Source organism: Xiphophorus hellerii, chromosome 13 (assembly GCF_003331165.1).
Source record: "Xiphophorus hellerii strain 12219 chromosome 13, Xiphophorus_hellerii-4.1, whole genome shotgun sequence".
In the NCBI taxonomy this organism is placed as follows: domain Eukaryota; kingdom Metazoa; phylum Chordata; class Actinopteri; order Cyprinodontiformes; family Poeciliidae; genus Xiphophorus; species Xiphophorus hellerii.
In genome coordinates this window covers 11831516-11845106 of record NC_045684.1, presented here as the reverse complement: position 1 = coordinate 11845106, position 13591 = coordinate 11831516, and the positions used below count along the sequence as shown (strand labels likewise).

General features: G+C 39.5%; 1 protein-coding gene across 3 annotated transcripts in view; it reads right to left on the bottom strand.

The window, feature by feature from the left end:
- Window positions 1–13591, bottom strand: part of ash1l (ash1 (absent, small, or homeotic)-like (Drosophila)) — a 37595-nt gene that overhangs the window by 2989 nt on the left and 21015 nt on the right. For 2 of the 3 annotated variants that reach the window (XM_032580027.1, XM_032580028.1), the window contains 15 exons: window positions 13389–13529; window positions 10795–10903; window positions 10221–10370; window positions 9843–9910; window positions 9315–9481; window positions 9038–9190; window positions 7981–8035; window positions 7569–7701; window positions 6108–6377; window positions 5799–5885; window positions 5608–5698; window positions 4060–4198; window positions 3801–3973; window positions 3476–3642; window positions 1775–2255 (listed from right to left, as the gene is read on the bottom strand). In XM_032580027.1, coding sequence (XP_032435918.1) covers window positions 1775–2255; window positions 3476–3642; window positions 3801–3973; window positions 4060–4198; window positions 5608–5698; window positions 5799–5885; window positions 6108–6377; window positions 7569–7701; window positions 7981–8035; window positions 9038–9190; window positions 9315–9481; window positions 9843–9910; window positions 10221–10370; window positions 10795–10903; window positions 13389–13529 — 2384 coding nt within the window. The remainder of the gene's footprint in view (window positions 1–1774; window positions 2256–3475; window positions 3643–3800; window positions 3974–4059; window positions 4199–5607; window positions 5699–5798; window positions 5886–6107; window positions 6378–7568; window positions 7702–7980; window positions 8036–9037; window positions 9191–9314; window positions 9482–9842; window positions 9911–10220; window positions 10371–10794; window positions 10904–13388; window positions 13530–13591) is intronic. The other variant, XM_032580029.1, reaches the window with a different exon arrangement.

The following is a 13591-nucleotide window of genomic DNA, read 5'->3' as shown; positions in this document are numbered from 1 at the left end:
GGATTTTAACCCCCCTACCCCTCTCAGCCTCCAGGTTGTGGGTTACGGCCCTGCGTTTGGTGTCAGAGCGCAGAGCACAGCGCTCCTCCTGCGGCTCCACAATCAGATGGCTGCTGCACAGATTTGTGACACTTATCTTAACATTAATAATTATAATGGCGTTTAGTTGCACAACTTTACGGACTCGTTCATTCGTGGCTGTTTTCACGTTTATTGCGCTGTTCATATTAGTGTCGATGTTTCCAATGTTCTGGATAGCTCGGCGTAATTCACAGGTAATATATTAACTTGACATTAACACAGACACAGCGGGACGGATCATCCGGGAAATGATGGACAGGGAGAGCCTGACTAAAACTAACTGGAGGTCAGACACATTCTGGGGTTTATGTCTGCTTATTTCCAAGCCCAAATGAGCAACTTCACGTTCAAAAACGAGCCCAAAAAGCGCAACCCGCGACTCATTAAATTCGCTAGCGACTTTAAAAAAAAAAAAAAGCCCACAGCCACTTATAATAATCGAACTTGGCGACAGAAACTCAAAGTAGTTTCTGTTTTTCTACCAACAAAATGCGCATCTCCCTATTCCCTCCATTGTTTACATTTCTGTCGCTGCCGATACTGTCGCATAAAAACGGCGATCACTCGACAAGACGCGTAGAGGAAATAAAATTAAATCCCAAAAGAAAATAGTAATGCACAGTAACGCAAAAATGATTTTGATAACTGTAGTCTGACTACTGGATATGAAATAGCAACGCGTTAGATTACTCGTTACTGAAAAAAGTGGTCCGATGTCAGTAACGCGTTACTGACATCACTGCTCTGAACATACCATATCCACAGTGAAACATGGTGCTGGAGGCATCATGCTGTGGGAATTGTTTTTTTTTTTGTTTTTTTTAGCAGAAGATGGGAGGTTGGATACAGTAAATGGGAGAAAAATAAAGGGCAAGAAAACCTGGCTTAAGTTCACATTCCAGAAACACAACAACTCTTAACGTTCAGCCGAAGCTACACCGAAATCTTTAAGATCAAATCATATTTATGTGTTAGGGAGACGTACAGATCAAAATGCAATGGAGAAAATTAATGTCTCTCTAAAATCTCACTGAGCTTCAGCTTTTCTTTTTTTTTTTCCAAATGAGAATGTGCAAACATTTCAGACTGTGCAAAGCTGATCGACTTCCAGCTCGAAACACAGGGAAAGGTGGTTCAAACAACATCGATGAACAACGAAGCTGCTGGGGATTAATTTTTGCTTCAAAAAACAATCTGATAAGACGCTGGAAAAGACTACTGTGTGCAAGTTGCGCAAGAAAGAGAAAGTGTATCACTGAAGCTACTCAAACCTAAAATAGCATCTCAATGTAAAACCTGTAGCAGCAAACACAGACGTCCCCAACGCTAATGTCAGTATCTGCAGTTCACATTTCTATAGAAGGATTTGTTCTTTAAATGAGTGATCAGGTGTTCATGAAACACCTGGGAAAACTGAATAGGTATAATAGCACTTTACACTAATCCAATGGTTGAATAACATCAATAACATTAAAAACAATAAATATATTCGTTGTTGAGCTCATGTGTGTATTTATTAAATAAATTATCAACAAATAGGAACTGAAAATGTTGGTTAAATTCTCTTAAAGTATGAAAAACCTGAAGGAGAATCCTTCACGTTTTTCATACTTTAAGAGAAGTATGTGTAGAAGTAATTTCTCCTCAGTGTGTGTGAATGCATGAGCGAGCAGCCATGTATCTGTTGACCTACCCCCCTGCTTTGCTCCCGGTCCCTCACCGTTCTTGCTGGGCGCTCTGTGCAGCAGGTCCAGTAGAATCTTGTTGAGCCGTTCCCTTTGAGCCTCCCTCCGGCTCAGCGCCGGGTGGTGGAGAGGCGAGGAGGCCGAAGACAAAGGGAGTTCGAGCATCTCCCCTATCCGGTCTTCAGAACTCTCCCCGATCTCTTTCCGCACCCCGGCCTCCAGCCCTTCCTCCTCCTCCTCATCTTCCTCCTCACCTCCTGGTCTCGCCCTTTCCTTTTGTCTTGGTTTGGCTGGAATGTGTTCAGGTTCCTCCGGCACCATGTCCATGTCGTCCTCTACCGACCGTCCGTCCTCGGCCCTGTGGGGGAAGTCGTCGCCGCGGTCGCAGGAGGAGCCGTCGTCCTCGCAGCCAGCCGCTTCTTTGGTTCGTTCGCTTTTCCAGGCAGACCGGCCTCCGTTCCTCTTATAGTTGTCAGGAACATAATGAGGCTGGAGGCACGTAAACATCAAAACAATATTCACACAGATAAGTCTCTCTTTTAGATTTAGATGGATAAGATATGAAAAACTAAGTGTTCGTACACTTTTCCCACAGCAAAATTCAAGCAGTAAATTTTTCCAGCACCCAACTATGGAGATAAAAACAATACAAATGAACTAAAAAAATTACCATTTTAATACACTATTATACCTTATTACTGTTATTAATAATGTTTTTGTAATAGTATTCTACATTCTACAGCATGGACAAAGTAAACTAAAATATAGCAACATTTTATGTTTTTAATTTTTTTCTCACACATACTTTACACTTCACTGTCCTGATTACAAAATACTAATTAAACAACAAAAAAAATCACCAATTTTAATAATTTTTGTTAAAGCATAAAATATGAGATGATCAATAAGTCATTGACTCATTAGGAATAATAAATATTCTTTTCATTGAAACAATCCAAGCAAATCCATTTAAGGTAAATGACCTTCCTGCTCAAATCGGACACTTAAACACAATACACAAAGAAAATCAAGAGAAAAAACATGCTCTCAACGTTTTCTCCCATTTAGCAAATCTAAATTATTTTGGCAATTCTAACTGACCTAAAACAAGAGAAGTTTAGTTTGATTTAACTTCAGACAGTGAGAAAAAAATGTGCATATAAAAATATCTGGATTCAACTGTAAATAAAGTTTTCCAAATTTAGGCTTTTCATCAAACGTTAGATTGCATTTTATTACCAAAATGTGCAGTTTGAAAATGAAGCACTTTCAAGGATTTCACCTGAAAAACAAGCACTTTCCAAAGCTTGAAAACACCAAACAGAAGTATTTTCAAGGACTTCAAGCACTCGTACAAACCGTAACTAATAGACCAATTTAAATTTCCTGACAAAGACGCTAAGTCCATACAATTACGTTACAAATTACACCGTCTTTGTAACAGAAAGCTCCTGCTTATTACCGTATTTAAATTGCCTCTAGCTTTGCATCCTCCCTGAACAAGCAAACAGCAATGAAATGTGTATCTCACTGTGGTTTCCCCTCAGGTTGCAATAAAAACAATGTGGTTTGCCTCATTTGTTTCTGGTTAGCCCAAACACTAAGCGAGGCGTTTGCTGCAGGCCACATAAATAATGAGAGTACTTTGTCACTGTTTTTAAAACAGAAGCAGATCCCAGAAAAAACAGCACCAAACGTCTGAGTCTCACCGAGAAGTCTCTTTTGGGCGCGAGCCGCTTGGGGAAGTGGTTGAAGGCGTACGGCTTGGTGCAGACGGGGTAGCGGTTCCGATGGATCTTGTAGAACAGGTGGGCTGATTTGTCCAGGCGATAATCGCAGATGTACACATCTTGGTCCTTCACGCCTTTTGGCCTGCCTACGGGAGGAATGAGCTTTGTGTTAGTGTATAATTTCTATGATTAGGGGAAAGTCTAACCCCAGCTCGATCCTGCTTCCTAATGACACATTTAGAAATAGAAAAAACATGCACTTATCTTTGTAGTTTAGTCATCTAAATTTGTGTTTTCCCTTTACCTTTGCAGTAGGTGTAAAGATCGAGGACACAGCATGTCGCCACCACCGCCTCCAGGGGGATGATCTCGTACAGCGGCATGCGGAACAATTCATTCTGATAGAAACGCCGCGACGGGGAATGGTGCGTCTCATGTGGACGGAAGTAGTGATGACCAAAAGCAAAGCGCTCGCCCCTTCAGAGTTTGCGTGGATCAACAGAGCAATACAATTAGTTTAATGTATTTCACAGAACATCGCTTCATTACGAATGTGAACTTACTTTTCGTTCTTCCACAGTTTCTCGATCCGGAAGATGTCGAGTTTCTCTCGGTTGATGTGGGACAGAAGACGGTAAGACTGCCGGACGGGTTGGCCTTCAGGACTGCGCCGGCTGTCTCTCATCAGGTACACACAGTCACCTGCTCACAACAAACGCATCACATTACAAACAAAAGGCCTGGCACTGTCAGTTTTCAGGCTCAAGTTAATTTTTTTTGCTGAAATTGAATTATTTTTGTGGTTATTCATACTGCCAAGTAAACAGAACCACAATGAGATTTCTGTGTGAACGGTTTACGTCCCCAAAGCGACCCGAATGCACAGAAGAATGCTGACGTCACACAGCAGCGCATTGTTTACAGAAGCTCTAATGGATGGAGACGTTTACGTCGTCACAGGATCATAACAACAAGAAGGAAGCTAATAGTAAAAAATAGCACAACAAATAGCAATGACATTTTGTGGAGTATTGACTACAGTTTCTGTATGTAAGTCTAGTATGTGTAGTCAGAGCCAGCAGTGATGGGATTGCGATGTGATGAGCTTCACTTCTTTCATAATTTCATAATTATAAATCTCAGCCATTGTTTGCATCCAGATTTACAGTGTCTGGCTTTTCCTGATGCAGAATTATGACAAAGTCTCACATCAATGACGTAAAAGCCGGACAAAATGTAAAAGGACTCACTATCCTATGGCCCAAACGCCAACCAAACACAATATGCAGGAATATTGGATTGATAAGAATTAGTAAAAAGAGAGGGTTCATCTTTCAGGAAGTGTCTGTTTGCTATATAATTTTCTTATGGTTATGTAAATAAAAGTAACATCTTTTCAAAATAGCACCCCTTTGTTCCCTCTCTGTGTTGTTTTTGTTTTGTTATATTTTGTTGTTGTAAATGGAAATGGTAAAGAGAAAGAATTGTGTAATTGATCACAGACTGGAACTGTGACCTTGAGGTGGAATCAAGCTTTTGAATGTTTCGAAAATAAAGAATTAGAAAAAAAATAAATAAACGTATCCGATTATTCTTAAATAATCGGATATGTATCTGAATAAGTTCCACACATAGAAGAGGCACAAATTGGATTTTTTGGGGGTGAAAAGATTGGAATCGGACCATTCAGACTACCATGAAAAAGTTAGATAAGGGCACAAAAAAAAGGAAATAAAGAGCAGATTTTGTTACATTTACTGGTAATTAAGATGTGTGAATGTAGCCTAATTAAGGACACAGGTAAATGTGCATCTCTGTTTGAAGACTTCTGCAGCCTCACTGAGAAATGGTGCATTCAAGGTGATGTTGGCTATTAGAGTTCTACCACAATAAAACCGGCACTTGAAACATTAAATTGGGGTCAAAAGAAAGTCTCATAAAAGCCACATTTTTACATTTGCTGCTTCATGAAAGCTTGGGAAAATGCTTCATAACTTAACCCTGGTTTAAACTTCAAATACAACATGTGTAAAATGTTTTAAACATACGATTTACAGAGATGAGTCATAAGCAAAATGAGCTCTGGATTGTTAGTTCTTCTGTTTCCATACCTTGGTGTAACAGCAGGTCATCTCTAAGGAGACATATGTAGTAGATGGAGCCAGCCTGAGCATAGCTGGGCTGGGGGATCATGGGAACCTCCTGTTGTCACAACAACACATGCAGCATAAGAAGGAAGCAATAAAACCGGCACAAAAAAGGAGATATCAAATAAATAAATCTGTAAAAGAGAGAGACATACTCTGTCTACAGGTCGAGGGTCACACTGCTCACACAGGTAGTGCTCCACTTCGGTCTCCAGACGCATGCAATCACAATGCTGCCACACCTTTCATTACAAGAAAACAAAACAAAAAAACAAACAGTCTGAAGCATCTTAGCAGCCAGCTGCTGCTGTTTCAAACAATCACATTTGTTTCTGGTGTGACCAAGAATTATTTTTATATTTCCGAAATAAAAAAGCATTATTCACAATAGAGACAAATCGAGACTAAAACATCTCAACTTTCTCTTAATGGAGCATTTTTCCAGCTGCTTTTCATTTACTAACCATGCACTTTTCACATTGGATCATCACTCCTTCATCTTTGTACATCCCGCAGATGCAACGGATGACGTCGTCGTCCTTGTCATGCGACCCTGACCCCCCTCCGTGATGGTGAACGTGGTCGCGCTCCAGCGAGTCCGAGCTGTCGGCCTCGCTGGCGGTCTCGCCCACGATCTCGTCGATCTGGACGGCGGCTTCGTTCCGGGCGCTGTAGTAAGCTTTCCTCAGCCGGCACACATCCCGGCCCACCGAGGACTTCCTGCCGTAATATTTCTTCAGAGAGAAAAAAGCCCGGTGCTTTACATATTAATAAAAGGAAATGTAATTATAAGAAACAACAACAAAAAAACACAAATATATTGGCTCCAACGGCTATGTAGGGAAGAGGATTGGGGTCAGAGGAAGAAAAAAACCCCCACCAGACGTTAGTCTCAGAATTCTGACTTTTTATTCTGTGAATCAGAATTGTTTAAATTGTTTATCATCAGGCAAATCTAGTATTAAGACTCAAATCTACCAAATTAATTTGGGACAGGCTTCCATCAGTGTGGATAAAGTCCAGGTTTACAAATCCTTTATCAAAGGACTGTTACCAAACAGTTATGTGATTATTTTCATATACTAACAACATAATTGACATACACCTTAAGAATATTTAGTTATTTATTTGGATTTTGAGTTCGACACAGAATTTAAATTCTGAGGAAAAAAACCCTGAATTTTAATAATTTTTTTTGTTGGTCCTAATCCTCTTTCATTCAGACCTTAGTAAAGGCTTTCATTTCTTTTGCTTCCAGATCCGTCATGAATGATTTGCACGACTAAGATAACAGGAATCGACAAATCTATTCCAAACTATGTGAATTTTCACCTAAAAACCCAAAAGCTCCCCTCAGCACAAAGTGTAAAGAAAATTCACTCCACAAAGAAAAAAAAACCCTCGATGAGAAGAGGTGATCCTAATTTATACACCCAGTTCAAACTCCTGTGACTCAAAGACTAATCGACCTCAAGAGCTTTTTAAGTGGCCCTTATTTAAACAGTTCAGCTATAGAGAAGGAAATCAAAGGGGCCTGCAGATTGGGCTTGAATATCAGAAAGCAAGAACTAAAAATCCAGTTCAAGTGCTGTGTGAATGAGAAAGGCAGGAAATAAAATAAACTATTGGCTGATTACAAAAGGCTGGGTGGAGCTGAACAATCATTTTGATTTCTAATCCAGCGAGATCGGATTGAATAAGCTGTGCCTGATGAAGACTAAATGCACACGCAGGCGCCTGAGATTTTTTTAAATTAAGCCTTACAGACTTATTTGTACAAACTTGGTTTTAAGTCAAGAACAATGCAACAAACACTTTACATATAATAAAAACTGTGCAGCCTAGTGTGATTATTTTTTCCACAACAGCATTTAAGACTGAAATGGAAAAAGCCGAGACTCGGTAATGGAGGCAAACCAGCTTACCTCAGCGTTGCGAAACACTTTGAGCATGTCTGTGTCGAACGCTTCCACCGTCTTATAATGGCCGGTGAGGATTTGCTTCTCGATGGTGCTCAGGTCCAGAGGGTCGGACACCTTCTCATAGTACTGGCTGTTCCTGTTGGCACACAAACACAAAGGCATTAGTCTCCAGTTAAAAGTCCTTGCCTCTGATTACAACAAAACAAGCGTATGAATCCATGCTGGCACTCACTGAGCCGCTAGAGCAGCTTTAGTACAAGTGCTGTTTCTGTTTTGACACCAGCTGATAGCCATCAATACTGGACACACACGCTTTCACGGCTCAAATGCGTGGCGAAAGATAAAACTGTTACACTGTGTGGGTGCTGTACACAAACACAGAAGTGACAATGCTGATAGAAAAACAGAGTTTTACCTCTTCCTGGATGGCAGGTTCACCAGCGGAGCAGCAAGGATTTGTCCCGATGAGTCTGAAATGACAAGGAAATCATTTTATTAACTGCTTAATTTGAACCATTACGGGACAAAAGATGAAAACATTTCTCCAACATTTGTGCAGACGCTGACGTGGATTTTTCATAACTAAAACAATTCAAGACATTTAAGGTGACAAATTTGATAAAAGAACAAGTTGTCTTTATCTTCCCAAACTGGCAAACTCATTTCCCCCTCTAAAGGGAGTCCATTAGCTCGTATGCAAGCTGTGCGACAGCAGAGTGCTTCTAAAGTTTAGAGGCACCACAAACTCACAGTAGTGTCCAAGAGATCAACAATGTTATTTATGAGGAATTAGAAAAGGTCAACATAGTTGGACTACATATCTACATGCAGGACTACATATCTTAACTTTACCGGGTTAATTGTTACCAACTAGCTGATTGCCCCATTACTTCTCTCTTTTGCAGCTAATAGCCATAGCTAATAGGAGAACATCACATGTACCACACATTTTATACTTCATAAACTGCCCTGTTGACTCTGATCAGCAAAGAAAATATGATCCAAAAATCCATAGAAGCACACATGTTTAACAGGACTGCTGCACATCTGGAAAGTTTACATAGATTGGATTCTTGTTTACACTGTTAAGAAACCGGCAAATATTTATTCTACTAAATTAATGGTTAATACTTCCATCAAGAACATGAACACTTCCAGCAGGAAGTGCTACCCAAAATGCTTAATTAAGACAATAAAAATAGTCCTACTAGTTTTTGATTTTGTTATTCTGCTTGTCATTAAACAAAAACAAACCAAAGTCTTACTTTCCCCTCAATGTCAAAAACAGAGTCAGTAATGAGCTTCAAACTTTTGTATCATGACAAACTCAAGTTTGAGGTCAACATCTCATATTTGAGTTAAATTAGTGTTTATTAGGTAGATAATTTGGTACAATATGCCAGTGGTCTGTATGTTATGAGTGTGAAGTTGGTGAAAAAGCAAAATAAATTATGGCGTTTCCCTCCACTGACCTTTGTAGCTGGTGATCATGTCACAGATCTCTTTGAAGATGTGCGCCAGACGCGCGGTGCGCGTCACTTCTGTGTTTTCTTCAGCGGCAGCGAGTCTCCGAGTCCGAACCGACCGCGACGTCTGCAGAGCTGAGAACTGGGTCAGGAACACATCTAGAAAAAGAACAGATGCGTGTTAGAAACAGTTCAGGTTAGGCAGCAGGAAAATAAAATCAATACCAATCTTTAGTGTTTGTTTGGATTGTTTCACTCCAGAACTCTCTGCCTGTTAACTAACCTGACTTGATGTTGCCATCGTCTCGGATAACACCTCCCCAGCGAGCGTACATCGAGATGCTGCTGGGATCCCGTTCTCTTTCTCCCTCTCTCTTCTGAAGCTCTTGTTTCTCTCTCATCTTCTCCCAGTTTCGCAGGAGAAACACGCTGTGCTTCAGCACAAAGTTTCTGATCATGGCAGGAGAGAAAAAGATAGTGAGTATAAAAGTTTAGCTTTTAACTGATTGTAGCTCTACATGGTGCTAATGTACGACAGGCATCATTGCTGCTGCAGTAACACGTAACTGATAATGATTTTATCTAATCAAGTATCAAATGATACTTTTTAGAAACTGATCTGCTTAATAAGGAAGTAATAACAGAGAAAGTACTAGCCATAGTAAAATCCCCTTTAATGCAAGTGGAGATCATTTGTAAAATGCAGATTAAGACATACATCTCTATTACAATAAAAGCTGAATACAAAAGTCTACTAATATAACATATAGTAGTCACAGAATTTGAAACTAGACTTTAAGGAAACTCTTACCTCTCTCTGTTAGACATGGGCTTCATGAGATGTGGATAAAACTTGTTGCTGTCACTGGACTCTTCCTCCTGAAGTTAAAGAAAACCTAATTTAAGACCATATCTTAAACACAACCAATTAAGTAAGAAGAAAACCCTTTTCAGGCATTCTGTGATACTTTCTAGAAACATTGTGAGCTACACAGATCATTTGTAAGCCATGAAGACGAAATTTTGCATCTAGTAAGACATTTCTAAATGTAGAAGTGTTCAAGATCACGGTTTCCCCCCAAATCCTAACTTAGATGAAAAGATGTCAACAGGTAGCACTGAAAATAAGCAATCCAAAAAATTCTTAGATGAATTTTTCTTTAACAAAAGCATTACTTGGACCACTCACTCTCTTTTTGAGTTGGTGTTTTGACTTCCTCTTCTCCTTGAGTCGGCCCAGTCTCCTAGCGCCTCCTGTTTTTCCCGGGAGGCCGTTGATGCGCTGGCTCTTCCCTCCGATGATGCCCCGGCAGCTCTCCGAGCCGCACTTGCAGACTTGCTGCAGAGAAAAGAGGAGAAACAAAGTGGGAAGAAAATTATAATTAGTATTTAGTCCAGGTAAGTTTGTTCTGCTAAGGAGGAAGGAGCAGAAAAATATCTTTTTAAAACTAGAAAGGAAATTTGAAGACAAGCAAATGCACCTACTGACCAGACATAAGTAACTCGTTGCTATGTATTTCTTTTTTGCTTTTCTATTGGAAGGGTAAACCAAGTTTAATCTCAGATTATGTAAATAAATAAACACTACTTAGCTTATCTCAGTTTTCTGAGCTAAACTTAAACTTGAATCTGTTTTGTATGACCTGCTTCCCTTGTCACTATTAATAATTTACAAACTCGTGGGATGAGATGAGAATTACAGACAAAAAAAAAAGAAGAATCACACGTGTGTAAAGAGGTGAAAAAGTTAGCCAATGTTTCACCTGTTCCTCAGTGTTGAAGGAATGGAAGTTGTAGTCGTAGGTGAGTTCAGTGCCGCTGTGGATGTCCTTCAGAGCAAAGAGACCGATTCTGTAAACCCCGTTCACCGACCTGAAAAACAAGACAAAGTGGTTTCTTACATAAATGCATAAAAACCTGTAAATTTGCCTTTTTTGAAACATTATAAAAATGTATTTGAAAGATGTTGCATTATCAAACAAGCATGAATTTAAATACGATCGGTTTGGAAGTTAAGGTTGTGTATATTTGTATTTCAGTTTTAAAATTAGAGATGCTCCAATTTTCATATGACTAGCTCTGAAAAAGTTTCCTTTTTTTTATATTATTCGAATATATAAAAACTACGAATTTCCACCATTTTCAGTTTTTATATACTTTAACAACAGTTTGAGCACGGATGGATCTATTTGGAGCTTAATAAAAATAAGAAAATAAAGATTTTTTTTTTTTTTTTTGCATAATGTAGTCCATTTAATACTAAAAAAACCAAAAGTATATGGTCAACATCTGAATTGACAGATCAGACCTCCAAGAAAAAAAGAAAGAAATGGCATCAGCCGGGAAAGCTAGCCTGATCAGAGCATCTGTAACTAAAGTTTTTTATTTAAAGCTTCTGTAATTAATTCTGCTGTTAAATGCAGAATGCTGCTTTAAAAACAGCGCCATTACTTGATAAAAATGGTAATCTAAGCAAAAATACAATATATGAACATTTTAAAGCAATAATTTCTGGTTATTATAGTCTTTTATTAGTGGTTATATTGCGCTGTGAAGGATGAACATCAAAGTTTACCAAAGATTGATGGAAAACAAATTTAGATATCCTTATTCCAGGAGTCTAAGCTTTAATAAAAATGTCATACTGACAGCTAGACTGGGACTGAAGGGTCTTTATAGTTTCACTCCCGTTTTTCTCCTGTCCAAACGAAAGCTGTGTCCCAGCTTTACTATTCCTTAAAGAACAAAGCCCATTATTCTGTTTGCCAGGCGCTTAATAATTTATTCCTTCAACAGGCGGAAAAGGCTGCTTCAGCACATTGTCTTCAAGCACCAAAGCTGTATCTAAGGCCCGGTTGCTTACAATTTCTTTTCTGTGGCAAGATGAATGACTTGTCTGGCTTTGTGCTGAACATCCTCCAACCTTGAAGAGGATTTTTATTTCAGCTCCACATTTCGTCCACACAGGCCGGCGTCCTACATTGTGAGAGGGCACCGTGGTTTGAGGGCAAAAACCAAATCCTCCAAGGGCAAAAAAGGTGATAACAAATGTTTCAGATGGTTTCACTCGGGCGCTGTCCAAACAAGCCTCTGACATGCAACATGAAGAGGCTCTTGGAGGAGCGGTGAACTGTTTCGACAGGGAGAAAGTGACCTTAAACTGTTTATGTGGCCGCGTAGTGTCGAGAAGCAAGGTGACCTCATCAGATTACCGCCGCAAACAAAATTACAGGCCTGCGGCTTCAAGGTAGAGCCTTCTCATTTCCAAAGAGGCACACCTGCTAGACGCGCTTTTAGTTATCCAAACTAGATCAACGTTTCCATGTATACACTCTCGCAACTTATCAATGTTTTAGGTTTTTTTAAGAAAAATTGTATAGGCAAACACTGACAGAAAAAGCTGTAGAAAAGCAGCTTCGAAGGGGCAATAAAAACCTTGAAGTTGTTCATCTGCCTGTGTCAAAATCCAGACGTTTTCCAGACATAAAGTCACTTTTGATCCATTTAAATGCTCGAGAGCAAATTTCACAAAAAATTTCCGCCACAGACCTGCAAAGATGCATCTGCCTCTGAGCTCTTCATAAATTTTAGTGATGACATCATTAAAATGTAAAACAGATCTGACTTTAAAAGAGTGAAAGTGCAGCTTTACATCAGCACTACTGTTCTTTTCAAAATAACAAATGATGGATGAACTTCATGTATGAATCTTGTTGTTTAATGCTTCAAACCTAAATTATTCCATATCTCTCACCTATTGGCTCTTTTTGTCTGAAATTGTTTTTGAGATTTCTTAAAGGGGAAGTATTATGTATTTTCTAGGCACGTAGCGCCATTTTATAGAACAATCAAGTATCTATGTTACCTTCAAAAATAGTTAAATCAAATCTTGTGTACGGATCTGATACCACCAATTTCTGCTATTTTCTTCTTAGTCAGTTTGCCTCCTAAAGAACATAGAAACCTGCACATCTGTCCTAAATTGCCTGAAAAAAAGTAGCTTTTAGCTAAACGGGCAATTTCCTATCTAATTACTGACTGATGTGAGCACTTAGAAAACCAAATACTGTACTGTAAAGCTGTAACAACTTCCAGCTTCTCTCATGCATCTTTCTTGATCTCCACAGCTTAATATTCTTTGTAATTTAATTCGACTGGCCATTTAGAGCAGCTTAACCGAATTGGAATATTTAAGATGCACAGAAGTACTGGAAGCAGGATTAACCAGATTTGGGTGAACAACCAGCTCCCAACACCTTGCAGCAGAAGCTCATCCAGAAAAGTCTTGGATAAATTTATTTCAGGATAGCAGAGAAGGGCTTCAAGAGAACCAGCTTCAAGTTATTATAACACCCACCACTTCTGCATCTCACAGTTGGGTTCACAGCTGTGGTTTATGAAGCGTGCCTCATTGCCCATATGGAAACTGTCAATCACCATCCCGCTGTCAAGGTTCAAACAGTAGTGGCCGTTGTGGTATTGCTCCATCATTCGGTTCCTAAAACACACCAGACATGAAGCGGAATAGCTTCAAACACAGGACTTGTTTCGCCTTTAAAC